Source organism: Ornithodoros turicata, chromosome 8 (assembly GCF_037126465.1).
Source record: "Ornithodoros turicata isolate Travis chromosome 8, ASM3712646v1, whole genome shotgun sequence".
Taxonomy (NCBI): domain Eukaryota; kingdom Metazoa; phylum Arthropoda; class Arachnida; order Ixodida; family Argasidae; genus Ornithodoros; species Ornithodoros turicata.
Window position 1 is genome coordinate 34,763,671 of NC_088208.1, and position 15,460 is coordinate 34,779,130.

At 44.5% G+C, this 15,460-nt stretch overlaps 2 protein-coding genes across 3 annotated transcripts; both read left to right on the forward strand.

Annotated features, from left to right (window-relative positions):
- The first annotated feature begins 329 nt into the window (after positions 1-329).
- LOC135367103 (corepressor interacting with RBPJ 1-like) lies at positions 330-6,303 on the forward strand. Its single transcript, XM_064600215.1, has 9 exons — positions 330-500; positions 887-981; positions 1,069-1,145; positions 1,207-1,279; positions 1,362-1,507; positions 1,572-1,678; positions 1,804-1,895; positions 2,366-2,502; positions 4,723-6,303. Exons 1-9 carry the CDS (start codon positions 429-431, stop codon positions 5,859-5,861), a joined length of 1,938 nt encoding a protein of 645 aa, XP_064456285.1. The 5' UTR covers positions 330-428; the 3' UTR covers positions 5,862-6,303.
- Positions 6,304-6,305: 2 nt separating this feature from the next.
- Positions 6,306-14,706, forward strand: LOC135367105 (serine-enriched protein-like). 2 transcript variants are annotated; one of them, XM_064600218.1, is made up of 8 exons: positions 6,306-7,597; positions 8,094-8,348; positions 8,637-8,784; positions 9,647-9,764; positions 9,879-10,036; positions 10,106-10,237; positions 11,173-11,426; positions 12,213-14,706. In XM_064600218.1, the coding sequence occupies exons 2-8, from the start codon at positions 8,164-8,166 to the stop codon at positions 12,385-12,387; spliced, it is 1,170 nt and encodes a 389-aa protein (XP_064456288.1). In that variant the 5' UTR covers positions 6,306-7,597; positions 8,094-8,163; the 3' UTR covers positions 12,388-14,706. The 2 variants fall into 2 exon arrangements, with proteins under 2 accessions (XP_064456288.1, XP_064456287.1); XM_064600217.1 differs by having other exon boundaries at positions 6,306-8,348.
- Positions 14,707-15,460: the final 754 nt, after the last annotated feature.

Consider the following 15,460-nt stretch of genomic DNA (forward strand, 5'->3'; position numbering starts at 1 on the left):
ACTCATTTTTCTACCGTACTGCCGTCGACTGGAACAACCTCCCCGGTTCACTAACGTCAATCTCGCCCATTGCTCAGTTCAAAAGTGTCATTAGTGATTTTATTGCATTGTAATCATCTTCGTTGTTTTGACATCATTGTTATATTTTGTACTCAGTTTTGTTTGTTCGATTGTTTTTGCTTCTGTAACCCATTTATTCTAACTACCACTCCCCTCTGTAACGCGCAAGCCCTGAGGGTATTTAAATAAATAAATAAATAAATAAATAAGTACGTAAAACGTCGTGATTTCGGTTTCGTTTCGCCAAAGCACGCGAGCAGGGTGCGCTGCGATCGCTAGTCGTTGTTGATCGCTGGGAAATGGCGTCGTACGTTTTTTGATGTTAAGTGGACGTGTGATTCCAAGGTCTCCTTAAATTTACAGCCACAATGGGGAAAGGGTTCAATAACTACATGTGCAAAAAGCCCTTCCATCCTGGGTCCAAAGACAACATCAAAAGGGTACGGTGGATCTTCTGCATGTCATTCAAAGTCACACTCGACTCACTTACGAAGCACAACAGAACGATATTCGCGCACACAGTATGTGCGGAGTTCGCGATGTTCACGCTGCGATGTATACTAGGTCATTCAAATACGCCGATAAATGCCTGAATTTTGAATATGAACGTAGTTACTTAGTGACGTTCCAGTAGTTGAAGCAGACGAAGGCATTACCTTGAGAATGAGGAGAGACACGGAAGACGACATGGGGTCGTTTGTTCGCGCCGTCCTCATTCTCAAGGTAATGTCTTCGTCTACTTCAGGTAATCTACACCAGCTCGCTTGCCCCATGATCTTGTGTTCCGGTGGTGTTGACCGTCTTTTTTTCGTTACGACGCATATAGGCATGGATGGCTGAACAGAGGACTGAAAATGAGAAAAGAAAACAGGATGAATTAAAGCTACAGTACGACAAAGAACAGGATCTGTACAACAACAGGTATGCCGGTCGGCTTTTGATTTTATCGCGTATTGTAGTAGCACTGTAAGTAGTCGAGAAATAAAATGTGTCCATTCTCTTTTTTAGGTCGCTTGTTAGCAAAGAGAGCAAAGAAAAGCTGGCACTAAACTTCATGTACGAAGCACCACCAGGAGCCAAGCGAGGTACAACGTGTCAGTGCGTGCAGCTGGATTGTTTTTAGACAAAATGTTCTCGCATTTACAGAACATCAGAAAGAAGACGACGAGCCAGAGTTCAAGTTTGAGTGGCAGAGAAAGTACAACGCTCCGAGAGAAGAGTAAGACATACCAGTGCTGCTAAACATACCCCCGTGCCCGTTCATGACAAGTGATTAATCGACCCTGTGTCCAAACTTGCAGCTTTGCGAAAGACAACAAAGAAATCAGGGACCAGCCGTTTGGGATATCTGTCAGGAATGTTAGATGCATCAAGTGCCATCAGTGGGGTCATATTAATACAGATAGGGAGTGCCCCCAGTTTAACCAGGCAGGAACTTCTTCAGGAGGTACGATTTTCGTACTTTTCTCAGTTCCATGTACCCTCAATGCCCTTTCAAAATTGTTGCGCAGGCGTGTCGATGGACCCTCTAGAACTCATGAAACAAATGAGAGATGATGGGCTGCAGTTGAAGCAATCAGTTCTTGGGCATCGCTTCAATGCAAAGCAGACAAACCAGGTATGTAAGTCAAAGGAGGGCTCTGGTGGTCTTTGTGTCTTCACCTCAGCTGTCCTTGACATGACAAGTGTGGTAACATAGTTCTTTGATGGTAATTTTGAAATGTCCTTGTTTTTGTGTGGCAGATGATGCTCGGCAGCGATGATGAACAGGAGGGTGATCCTGAAGTGGAATTTTTAAAGTCACTTACTTCGAAGCAGAAGAAAAAACTGCTCCAGTAAGTTATTTTATGAACAGTTTCAACAGTTTGAATTTGACCTGAAGGAGCAGTGCATATCCCTAAAGTAAAGTCACTCCACTGTTTAATTGTGGTGGTGTGTGGTAGAGTCTCTTTGAGCACTGCAAAAAAAACTTGCAGAATGCCCATTGGAGGTTTGATTCCCGTACATGGACAGTGCACCTTGTACGTTTTGTATGGCTCACGTCACAGGTCACAAATGTACCCGTAGAACAAACGGTGGGGGAGAGAGAAAGAGGGGAAAGCAAACGATTTACAAGGAGGTGGCATCCTTTCCCAACGTCCAAGTTCGGAATCCGTCATAGGAGAACCATGGGTGCGCTGAGTTGAACGTACATTGAAGAATCTGCCGCGAGGAAATTGGTGTCTTCTTTTCTCATTTTGAATAAAAGCATTTGTCGCATTTTAGGGTGCTTAGTGATTGCATGTTGTGGGGTTTCATAATACAGAAAGTTGAACAAGATGGCCAAGAAGCAGGACTCAAAATCAGACAAGAAGAAAAAGAGCAAGGCCAAGAAAAAGTCCAAGAAGAAGAGGAAGCATAAGAGTAAAAAGGCAAGCTCTAGCAGCGACTCTTCTGACTCTGGTGAGTTTTTTCCTTCTTGTGTTCTGTAAAATCCCAATTAAGTAGTGAGTGATTTCAAAAAAAAAAAAGAAAAGCAGGCGTAATTTTGCACTTCTGTGCAGGCTGCGTGACAGAAATCAAATACGTTAATTTGCACCCCGAATTGAAGGTTGCCTCTTTAGGGCGAAACCCGATTTTCACCCGACAAATTGCCCTTGCTGAGAGGTCTGTAGGAATGCGCACAAACTTGTTTGGCAGCAAACGCAGTTACATCACCATTTTGTACCAAACCAATCCAGTTAGTTTGGGTAACTGAGCCCGATTTCACCCCGAATTTAGAGTACCGGAAGTTTTTTTTTTTTCACACGAATGCACACGAATTTAGAGCACACGTTTATTTACCCGATTTTTACTCCCCGAATTTACAAAAAAAATATATATTTCCCGAAAACTTCAGTCTCTAGTAATAAACCCGTTTGCTTTAATTTGTCGGTGACAATTACCTGAGCCGTCAAGCTTTGCCAAACGTGGTGCAGTGCTTTAGATTGTTCAAAGTCTCGTACCACATCATTTGACGACTCTGAAGTGTGGATGCTTGATATGGCCCGGCAACATTGGTGAAATACATGACAGGAAGGTTGCAAAATCCTTCTATAATCGTATCCACATCTAAATATACGCAACGGAGAGGTTGCGGGTATTAGGAGGCCTCCTGTAGCGGTTTACTATTTGCTTGTTTTATTCGTTATCCCTGCAACTGTTGTGTTCCGAAGTGTGTGGACTAGTGATCTTGTTCATCACATGGGTGGGTGTCCTCGCATAAAAATTTGTCACGAAAATTGAAGGATCGAGGAGGATTGGCCTGCCTTAGTCAAATTGCCCGGGTTAGAAGTACCTTAATTCGTGCATTTAATAAATTGGCAATAGCAAGCTCAGGTTTTCACATGAGGTGCGTAGATATTAGTCAGATCAAATAAATGAGCCACGCTTGTGGGATTAGTTGCGCATAGGGATGCAGAATTATCCTGCCTTTTTATCCTGTCGTACTTGTGAGCCGTACAATACTATCATCTTGTGGTGGTCATACTACTGCACAGAAAAAAAAAAAAAAAAGATAGTGAACAAGTGGTGACAATGTCGAAAATGCAAGGTGAGTGCAGAAGGCAGTTCAAAAGGGACATTCCTGTCTTGCAACATAGAAAGCTCATGTCATGCAGGGGAGTGGCCAAAGCCGAATTTTCGTGCCACCTTGAAAATCTTGCTGAATTTTAGAACACAGACAAACGTAAGAAAAGTAAGAAAATGAAAAGTGCATTGAGTTTTGAGAAGTAGCGTTGAAAATATTTGTGTCACGAACCATATCGAGGAATGCTCTCAATTAAAAAAAAAAAAAGGCTGTCACTTGCAAATCATGGCTAAAGTGCTTCAGCCACTTCCACTAGGACATGACATTTTTGTAAGTGTATGTACCTGTTCACTTTTCATCTTGTGTTGTATGCTGTGTTTACGACTCCATGTTCGCTCAAGTTTACAACCATGAATGTGTTGACCGCCTCACTTCAGTTCATCTGCACAACAGTAGTTGTATTGAAATGTGTTGGGAACTCATTCGTCAAACACCATGAGTATGTAATTTGGAAGTGGTATACTTCCTGACAACTGCAAATGGTTTTTAGACGCACTTGGTTTGAAGTTTCGTTTTCGTTAACTACTAGTGCTCTTGCTTTGCAATTTTGAATCACCCACCATAGTGCTGGAGATCAACTTAATGTGTGGCATATACAGACATGTTACAGACAAGACATACAGTCTTGTTTTTGCTTGTGTTTTTAATGGTCTAATAATGTTTAGGAAAACATATTACTACTTGCTTTGCTTCATTTCTGGCCGACTTCCTGTGATAATTAACAATAGCTACGCGAGAGGCTCCAGAACCATTATACATAACTACTACAAGACAACTATTACAGTACTGGCGGTTGTTCAGTGTACTGAGTGTCATTAACACTCCCAATTTTACTATACAGTGCTGTGTTTTTAATATGAAAGCCATCACTTTAGTCCATTGAATCTGCCATTTTCTGTACGGGCTCACTAAAGCCTGCTGTTGCCCCGTTGACGTCTGCCAACTATGTTCCCAATGCTGTGTTCCACTAAGAGTATGCTACGCCATTCTAAGGGAACGCTGTAGTAGCGTGGCACACAAAAGCACTGAAAAAGAAATTTAATTTCACCTGTCAGATACAGCTAAAAAAGAAAAGAGTCACAAGAAGAAGAAACACTCCTCGAAAAGGAAGCACAGGTCCTCCAGGAAGGATTCGAGTGGCGACAGCAGTCGGTCGAGCAGCAGCTCGGACGAGTCGAGCAGCTCGAGCTCGAGCTCCTCGTCCGGAAGCGATAACGAGAGGCACCGCAAGCGAAAGCGCTCGGAAGAAAGAACCGCCGCACCTCCGTCGGACGTTCCTTCTTCCAAGAAGGCCAAACGCAGTCACAAGAAGAAGGACTCCAAGAAGGACAAGCACTCGCGTGAAGGTTCCGCAAAGAGGTCGCAGTCCAGCGATTCCGAGAACAGCTCGGCCGGTGAGAAACATCACAAGAAGAAGAGGAAGCGCAAGTCCAAGGACAAGAAGCACAAGTCGAAGTCTTCGAGTAAAGAGAAGACAGACCCGAAGACAGGACCTCTGTTTGGGGATTCGAGCAAGGCCCTGCTCCCTCCCGGAGACGACGACGACACCGAAGACGCCGCAAAGTTCCCGAAGACGAATTTGAAACCGAAGAAGATAATTGACTTTGATTTCGAGAAGTGCATAGCAAAGGATGACACCCGGTTCGAGGAAGAGAGACGGAGCTTGGTCGCGTCCCACGACACCTCGGACGACGGCAGCAAGATGTCTTTTCCGAGAAGCACCGGCAAGCCCAAGAAGATAATCGACTTTGATTTTGACGTTGTAAGCTCAAGCGTCGGGCCATTGTTTGCCGACCCCACGAAGGACTTGCTTCAAGGTGAAAACGCTGAAGACAGTAGCGTGAAGTCGCCTCCGCAGAAAAAGAACGGCAAGCCGCCGAAGATAATCGACTTCGACTTTGATGCTCTGGAGCAGCATGGTCTGGGCAGCAGCAAGTCGTTGGGGTCGAAACCAGAGAAGATAATCGATTTCGATATTGACCTGGAGAAGTTAGAAGCTGCTCATGGCGTGGGTTCCAGGGAGAAGTACAGTCCGTCGTCTCCGACAACAAGAAGGGTGTCTGAGGGCTCACCCGACAAAGAGATGCAGGGAGAAAGGAAGCTTAAGTTCCAAGACCAAGGCAGTTTCCTTAGAAATCCATCGCCTCCTTCGAAGGGAGCACGGAGCATATCTCCCCCACCGTTCAGTCCGTAGAAGGTGCCGTCACGGCTGGACTGTTTGTGACTCTCTCTTTTTGTGACATTCTCTTCTATACCCATTGCCCATGTATGACTGTCGCGCACCATTTTGATTTGTGTATGTCTGTGTGACGATGATTTTTGGGAAATTGGAGTCAATTTAACGCTTTCATTTTGCACCAGGACACATACCGCACCATTCTGTTCAGTCATTCGTTTGTGGTGTACATAGCTTCTAAATGTTAGACTACGTGTCGTAGTGAAACGGGTTGCCATTCTCAAAATGCTGCAACTGCTAACAAGTTGCTAGTGATAGCAAGAAGGTACTTGTACTTGTTCATTAGAACATGCACTTCCTTTTTTTTTTTCTTAATTTTTGGCTTTTAGCTAGAACTCCACCAACAAATTATCTGTGGCAAGTTTGTTTACTTTTTTTTGGGGGGGGGGGGGAGGGGGGGGTTATTGTAAAAATATCCTGCATCGTTGTACCCTGCAGAACTGGAATAAAGAGCTTAGTCACCATACCATGCTTCAGACTTGGAAGGCCCCCCCACATGAACACTTCAAGCAGGTGTAAGTGTTTCATGAAACATGTTTGCGATTTTTTGCATAATTATCTTTTTTTTACTGTTAGTCTTGCAGTTGTTAGAGACCCCCATGAGGGTTATTTTCTGTCTGGCTTTGGTGCTGTTGCCGCACACACCCTGTACATCATAGTTTTGCATCAGCTTGGAATTTCGTATCTCATGGAAAACAGCTCGCGTAAGAAGGTGAATACTAGCGGGTAAACATTACTTGAGTTTTACCAGGCGCTGGTTTTACAATAGAAGAACGTACCTGAGTTTGAAACTCAAGTGAAACAAACAGACCTGTATTCCGTTCCGCGACGTCGCTAACTGGATCGTCTCCTCTAATCCTGTTTATGAAATAGTAGATTCCAGTAGACAGCTCACGCAGGTAGCCGTCTTTCTTTGCATGGTAGCACTGCTTGCAGAAAATGGGACGCTCCAGCAGGCGCACGCTATGTTACACATCGATAAAATCGTGGCGCCATTCAGAATTACTTTCGTGGCCCACATCGTCCACAAGTCATCGCGCTTTATTTTCGCGCAGTTTCGCGGATATTACTTGATGTTTTTTCCTTTTTCTTCAATTCCTGCTTTCGTTGTATTGCACACAACGAAACGCAGCCCATCGAAGAGCGCAGAACATCGTCTGCTCGTCACATGATCGTCTGCTAGTAAAACTGCGTACGGATTGGCTGCCTTTTGCTGGGGCGATTCTTTCTTTATTATTTTCGGATTATTTTATATTTTTATTGAACTCCATGAAACGGAGCACACGAATCCGAGTAAAATAACGTCCTTTCCTTTCTTTTTTTTTTTCTTGTGTCTCTGAAAGTGTGTGTGTCTGCTTTCGTAAGTCGTTTCCCGCGAGGCACTTCGATAGGTTTCACAAATTATATAGCCGCAGGTACTGAATCGCGAACGAACACGTCGATCTCGATGTTCCGCGAAAATAAGTGTGGGGTCAGCTGTGTCAATGAGCGAATGGCGCGCGAGAGAGATCTATCGATCGAAGACGTGCGCTTCACCGTCGGATCCGCGTCTGCGCTGCCTCAGTCGGCCGTACAGCCATGGTAGTCGCGGACCACAGGACCAAGACACGTCATACGTGCTTTCAAGCTACTGGCCAACTGCGGCCCGTAAAACCATCGGAAACGCGGCATGACGTCGTCCTTTTGACTGAGAGGTCAGTGTGAGAAGACATTTTTTCTACAGTCGTACTGCTTGTATGACATATTCCGTTATTGGAGGGGGAAGAGGAGGTGTGGGAAGTGTGAAATGTGTCAGCCACCTGTGGTTCGTTTTCAATAACCTACAGGTGGGTAGGCTCGTGGCGCCCCTGTTTCGAATTTATGCGGTTGTTAGCAGCTTGAGTGGTTGGTGTTGCAAGAGGCTGGGGAGCATTTTTCTAAAAGGATATCCTCCCTGAAAGCACAAAGAATAAGCCTGTCTCGGCTAATTCTCGTTGTTTACCTAAAATTTGTTGTTTATTTACATGGATGATAGTAAAGTGAGCACGATGCGAGACAAAGTACGAAAAGTAAAAGTAATTCTTAGAAGAAATTTCTGCAGTGGAGCTTGGGGCAACGGATCCTCTTCCCACACCTTTTCCTCTCTGCAACATATTTCGGCTTCATATCGAAACTAGATGTCATCCAATAACCCCACTGTTGTTCTTGCAGGAAAACCTGTAACCCCTGCAATCTCACCATGTAACACCGTGACCACAAACGCAAGTAAAAAAAACTTGCCATGTCGGAGGACCTCGCAAGCTCCGAAGAAGAGCCGGACTTTTCCGTGTTTGAGAACAAGACGGGTCTGGCCGAGGATATGAAGTTCTTGGCGAGCATGCCCGAATTATGCGATGTAACCTTTCTCGTCGGAGACACACGTGAGCCAGTATGTGCCGTGAAAGCGGTGCTGGCAGCACGTAGCAGGTAAAAGCATCGAATTTGGGCCCCGTGGAGCAGACTCGGGGGAAAAAAGCAAATGCTGCCGTAACGCGCAACAGTTGCTTTTTTTTTTTTTCAAATTCTTTCCATGCGGTACTCGTTCCGAACGAAAGGAGGACTCTGGTGTCAGAAATAAAAAGTCTGATTCGTGTTGTGTAGGATCGTGACTTCGCCGTTTCACTTTCTGTGCAGTCTGTTTCCGTAGACTGTGCACACGCTACCCTGACGGGCTGGATGTGGGGTTAATTATTTCGCTTCTTTTCCCCCCCAAAGGGTCTTCCATAAAATGCTGTACGGATTCCAAGGAGTTCCGGCTCGAGACCGTGAATCTTCGAAGAAGAGAGACTTGAACAAAGAGACAAAACTGAAGTTGTTCTTGAAAAGGAGCAGTGAGCCGATACTGAACATACAGTTCCCGCAAGTAAGCTGTGCATTTTAGTCTTTTGTTGAAAGCTCGCCGACGAACTTGAACGTTAGGTCTGGGTTCCGTCCTTCTGGTGATCATTTTCTTTTGGGACAAAACATGAATAGGGTTCCTTTGAGTGCTCCATTATGACCCTGAATGAAATTTAAAGGTATAATACTAATACGATAGTGGAGATGTGGAAGAATTGTTCTGTTTTATAACCACGGACAGTTTTACTCGGCACAGAAAATCGTGAAGTGCTAACAATGAAATAATTTCCGAGGACATCTGAAATGTCCATTGGTTCCGTAATGGCATCTCCTGATTAGGATTATTTTAGCTACTTTCCTTCGTTAATTTACGAAGTTGGGTGATTAATTTCCCAGTTAAAGAGGCCTGTTTGCAAGTACCATTTCAAATTAGTCTTAATAATGCTTTGCACATTTTTTGGTAGAAACGGTAAATAAACATTTCTAGATATGTATCTAAAAAATGAGAATCCACTCACGATGTATAAACTGTTGACAAAATTCCTTTTTGTGAAGTGCCCATGCCAGCAGTCATCGCGTGAAGTGGTCACTAATGTGTTCAAGGAATCTGCTTTCGTTACTTAGTTAGACTCGTAATCGATATGAACCTTTTGCCTTTACTGCTGCTTTCTCCCTTTCTTTTGTTCTTCTCTATTACAGAGCGATATTCAAGATTATTTATGTACAAGAGATAACGATGATGTCACACTACCAGCAGGTTGATATGAAATGTCACGGGGCTGGAAACGCAACCAGTGTGACATTTAAGGGACATCCTCCTTAAGACATTTAATGTAGTCGCTCGCTCCAGAGACATTAACCACGTTATACATTATATCTTTTTACAGCCTCAGATGAATACCCACCAGACATTGATTGTAGAAGAATTTGAACCAGACGTGTTCAGACAACTCATAGAATATATACATACTGGGTGCGTAACACTGCAGGCCAGAACATTGCTGGGTGAGTCTTGTGGTACGGTTTGAGAATTGAGAGCCGTGTGGACAGTCGTGGCATGAACGGACGCTGAAGATGTATCTGGTAATCTGAGTCGTCTCACAAGCAATATTTTTCCAGGTTTGATGAATGCAGCCGATTATTACGGCTTGGAAGAATTGCGAAAGGCCTGCATGGGATTTGTGCAGTGCTGCATTAGCGTTGACACAGTGTGTGCCCTCTTAGCCTCGGCGGAGCGCTACATCCAGTACAAGTGTACCAAGTCACTCGTCCAGAAAGTATGGCTGCTTTCCTTTTTTATAACGAGCTTCTGTGAGTCGGACGTTTTCCATGGCGTTTCTTTCAAGGTGCTGGAGTTTGTAGACAACCATGGCAATGAAGTCCTGAGTTTAGGGTCATTTGCCCTCTTGCCAGAGCATGTGGTGAGGCTCATCCTCTCACGTGAGGAACTGGTAGCCGATGAGCTCACCAAGTTTCAGGTAGAGTAAGACACCAGTAATTCACAGATTCATCGAGTTGAGTGTTTGAAGAGTGTCCAATGGGGAAGCAGGACTTCTTGTGGCAGTAGCATAGGCGGGGTGTTCACTTCACGATGGCCATCGCGTACATCATTCACCATCACGTCGTGGAGAATGATGTGACGCTGAGTGATGGCCTGATGTGTAATGTGAGGTTGATGTCGAATGAGTGGTTATGACGCGATTGAGTGAGGCCCACCATGACGTGATGCTGAATGAAGTTCTAGAAGAGCGCCGACCCATGGGCAGTAGCGGAATGCAAGGTAATGTTAACCCTGACAGCAGTACAAAAGGAACTGGATTCATCCATTGTGTTATTCGTGATTTCCGCACAAAGGAAACTGCAATTTGCACTTTCCCCCCTTTTCAAGAGTCGCAACAATGCGGAGGGGCCTCCCATTGGTGTCTGCAAACATTTCCCCGCGATGATTGGACACTATCCGCACTGCCTTGTCACGCCCCTTGAGAATCACAGAGGAAGGAAAGCACCAATTGCGATCAACATGTTATAAGCGCAACTAACAGGGACACAGAGGAGACAAGACAGCGCTAACTTCCCTAACGCTAACTAATAGTTCCTGGTAGGGGTGAAGTATAAAAGGCTGCGTCCTGATGTCTTCCACCAAAACTGTTGGAAGTTAGCGCTGTGTTGTCGCTGTGTCCCTGTTAGTTACGCTGACAACTTGTTGATCGCGTACCACCAGCCCAATTTGCTGATTTACTCACAAATTACGGTTTCTTTCGCGGTCTAGTTCACACACGACGCAACAGATTCATCCCATTCCTTTTACTATATTGTCAAGGTAACCAATCTGCAAGGGGAAATTTTTGCACTTGAGTACACCCCCTCTAGTGAGCCTTGCTGTGGTACCGCTCACAAAGAGCACCCTGTGCAGGCGGCAGTGCACTGGAGCAGGCGCTACTGCGACATCATGCCAGAGGCCGAACTGCGCGAGGTGATGAGTAACTTCCTCGAGTGCATTGAATTCTACAAGATCCCCGCCGGCATCATCATGCGTGAAGTCCATCCCTTAGGCGTGGTCCCCGACCACCTCATCATGAACGCCCTGGCCTACCAGGCCGACCCTTCCAGTGTTGACGTCAACCAAATCAGCTCGCCCAACCGCTTCCGTCGATCTACTATCTTTAGGTACGTCATTTTTTTTAAATTCTGATGTGGCACGTGACAAAATTTTCCGGCCTAGATTACATAGTCAAGCGGTAGAATGGCAACAAACAGTCACAGCTATAAGTGCTTAAGTGCAACCAAGCTGAAGGTCCGTCTGTGCCTTTGTAAGGCCATGTGATCACCTGACTATGTTGTGGTACGTACACGTTGAAATTGTGTAATCACCACAGTAACAATGCAAAACCAATTTAAGAATTTTGCAAAAGATTTGGCATTTTTTTCAATAAAAATTTAATACCATTTCAAAAGAAGTTCCACCAAAAATGTATACCTATAAATGATAGTACGAAGCTACCACATTTATATCGTGGTTCCCACTGGTCTTTGAAACCCTTGAATATCCTGAAATTTGAAAATGCCATTTTCAAGGTCTGGAAAACCCTGGAATTTTTCATTTCTAATTCATTCTAATTCATTTCTAATTCATTCAGGATTCGTCAGTCACATTTATGAACGGACCGCTATTGTGCAGTCCCCGTGTACTCTCTCACGCCATATATATTCGTGAAATATTGAAGAATATGTGAGTATTGCGAAAACTACGACCGAGCCTTAAAGGGTCCTTGAAAGACACCCAAATTTTTTTTCTCCAAAATTCAGTGGGAAACGTGTTTGCCACAGTCAATCAAAGATGCAGTCAATTTTTTGTCATCCTTGTTCACTTTTCGTTGTGTGTGTGTCGTGTTGCCGTACAGCACATGTGAGAGTAGCTAGTTGTGCACAATCTAAACCTAGCTGTCGCCACAGTGTGTCACCCAACCCTGGCAGGTCCATGTCCATTGCGGACCCGTCCCCCGAGAAACCCCCAGAGAGCGACAACCAGATCAACACAGAAGTGGACAAAGCGACAAAGACTCGTGGGCGCAGCAAGAGCACTTTTTCGCGGCCCTACCGCCGCAGCAAAACCCTCGCAGAGAGCTAATGGGTGTCTCGGGACGACGGGCGCCGAACCCTCGCACTGGGAACGGCTGCGCAGGAGAAGTAGCTTGCACTTCACTGTTTGTCTGTGCAGTCGTAGAATCCCTTCGGGGCTGTAGTGACATTAGACTTCCCTGTGTTGTAACCCCTGTCGCATGGCCATTCCGATGATCATTGAGGCCAACGGGCATTGAACACCTCGAGCACCTCGGACAATACGCCGCTGACGCACGGTCTGGTCCAGTGCTCTTTGAGACACAAACAAAAGGCGCCTATAGTGACCAAAAATGTAATGCAAGAAACTGTTTTGGAAGTTTAATGACGGTTGAATTGTTCAATGTATGTAATTGCTAATTTTAATGTACATTTTTGTACAACTATGCATGGCGTTAAGAGTAGAAAGGTAAATTTGTGAACACAGCCACATGTAATAGCTATTATCCTGAAGTTTCATGACCTTTCATTAAATTTGTTACAGTTTTCCTTTGCACTTTTGTTCAGTGCTTAACTGTTCACTAGGAACGAGGCTGCCAGCAACACTTTTCGAGGGCCCTTCACTGTCTTAATGGCATGTCATGAACTTCTTTATAGAGTCTAGAAGCATCAGAGACAATGGTAATTGAAAATGGCTGTGTAGCAGCTGCAAATCATCATTTGGTTCAATCATCATTCATCCCAGTGACCATTGAAATGCCTGTATGACAGCTGTTGTATATCCTAATGCATTATGGCAAGAGTTGATCTCACTGTAGGTTGTTGCTGTATAGAGAACCATTGAAAATGCAAATATTAGTGTATTTTGAAGCCCCAAGGCAAAGAAAATTATGTCTTTCTTCCTTGTGTTAATATAGTACGTGCTTCTGAAAATGGCGGTGTTTGTCATTGTGCAGGATATTATTTTCATATGAGTGTTGCGTGTGGAGTCGCATCTCCCTGTATAGGTTTCCCAGTAGAACTCACAAAGTTTGTCCCCACTGGGTCTACATGTGATAGATGCCAGGACATGAAATTTATCCACAAATTTCAGTTGGCAATTACATCCAAGCATGCTGCAGTTCCAAGTATAAAAGAACTGAGGTTAGCATGCCATTGGAGTGGGCGAGAACACATTAGAGAACCTACCTTGGACATTTGTGAGAAACTGATCGATAGAGCTTCATGCTAACTAGTAAGGGTCGTATCCTTGTATCTTACTCGATTTGTTGCATAATATGGGAGTTATAATTGGAAAGGACTTCTCTTCGATACCCCAGAGATGAAACATGTACAGACCCATATGGCTTTACATGCGGAGCACATAGTCCTGCTAGAGGAGCGCTATTTTGTATGTTGCGTGATAGCATAGGAGACCCTTGCACCGAGAAAGATAAGAGAAACTACTTCAACCAAATCAGATTAAAGCACGTTATAGAGTAATCCACACGTGAAGTCATGATCTGACTTGTGGTACAGAAAGGGTTACCGGTAATACAACATTAGAAGCTCCACAAATCAATGCTGGTCTGGTGATCAGTCACTTTGTATACACCCTACAATGTTCAGCGTATCGTCAGAGCATTATACGAGCGTTATAATCAAAAATATTTTTATAATAGCAAATTTCACATCATAATTATCATGTTAAAGTTCCCCATTCTGGCAACAGTAAAGCAAGGAATTAGGGTACTTGTTCATATGCAACATTCAAAGTTGGTGGATTGCTTCACTTTATCGCATTTCCTTGTTATTGTTGCATGATATGCACATTGTTTCATGTTTGACACACTGTCAGATCCCACACTGTACTTGTAAGTTTGTTATGTCCCACATGATGTACTTTGTCAGTACCTGCTGTAAAGCCACAACTGTCATAAACATCTGCTTAAAATGGGAAGTTTGTTGGCTGTTTCCACATTGGGCAATTTATATGAAAAAAAAAAATTCAAAAGAGAACACCTCTCTTTGTGACCAGGAACCAAGTGTGTCTTTTTTTTTTTTTAGTGTAGTCAGATTAAATCGCATTTTATTGCGGTTGTTAACTCGTTACTATGTCCACAGATTCCCACTTTCAGAAAGCATAATATGACAGTTGCGACTGCACCTGTTCAACAGAATGTGTTAGGTACCCACTGCCCTTTGAATGTTCATAATGTCCTGTTCTATATAAGATGAACACACAAGTAGCACTATGCATGTTGAGATTCATCATGCTCACCCAGCATGCAGTGAGACAAACCACTGTGCAAACATTTGTGTTGTTCGTTACCTGGAATACATGTTGCTGTGATACGTTTTTAAGAGTGTATTTTTGTAATGTGAGTGAAATAAAAGGAATTCGACCAAATTCCAGTTGACGTGCGGTGGACAATCTAGGCGAAGTGGGATTGAAAGAGCAGTGAATTAAGTGACACTTAGCAGTGCTCGACACTCTGCCTCATTCATCAAGCAGCCTATGCAGTTAACTTTCGGAACGCACGAAAAAGCATCCATAAGCCTACGCGGTACGCGCGGATGTAAGCATTTTATCACGAACAAGCATTAGTGCCTCTGCCGATGTCCGCTAGGGGGACGATTACAGGCACTGATTACACGTAAGCTCTGGCACGTAGAAGTTGCGCGCGCCCTCAAGTGAGCCGCGCAAGGCACTGTGGGTATCTTGACGGGCGAAGAGCGTCGTCTGGTTGCTGTAGTCGAACACGCTCACGTGGCCACAACCATCAGCCACTGCAACTATCAGCTGACCGAATGGGCGGGCTCTCTGCCTCAAATATCCCACAATACCTTGCCCCGGCCACTCGCGGCGCTGCTGCATGTAAAATTGTCTATTCAGAGCACGCAGCGAATCCGAAATTACCATAACGTTTCAGAGAGTTCGTGCGCTGAAAAGTACAAACGTTTTGCGGATTTTCTCCTAGAAACGCAATGAGCACTGATACACGTGGATATACTCGCGGATGCGGATACATATTTCAACTACCGCGGATGCGGTTGCGAATCTGACATGCGCGGATACTGTCAATCCTATCCGCGCTCACCTCTAGCCATAAGCGGTGCGGCGCTATTTGTGGCGTACTCTACGCGTTAATATCATCCATTCA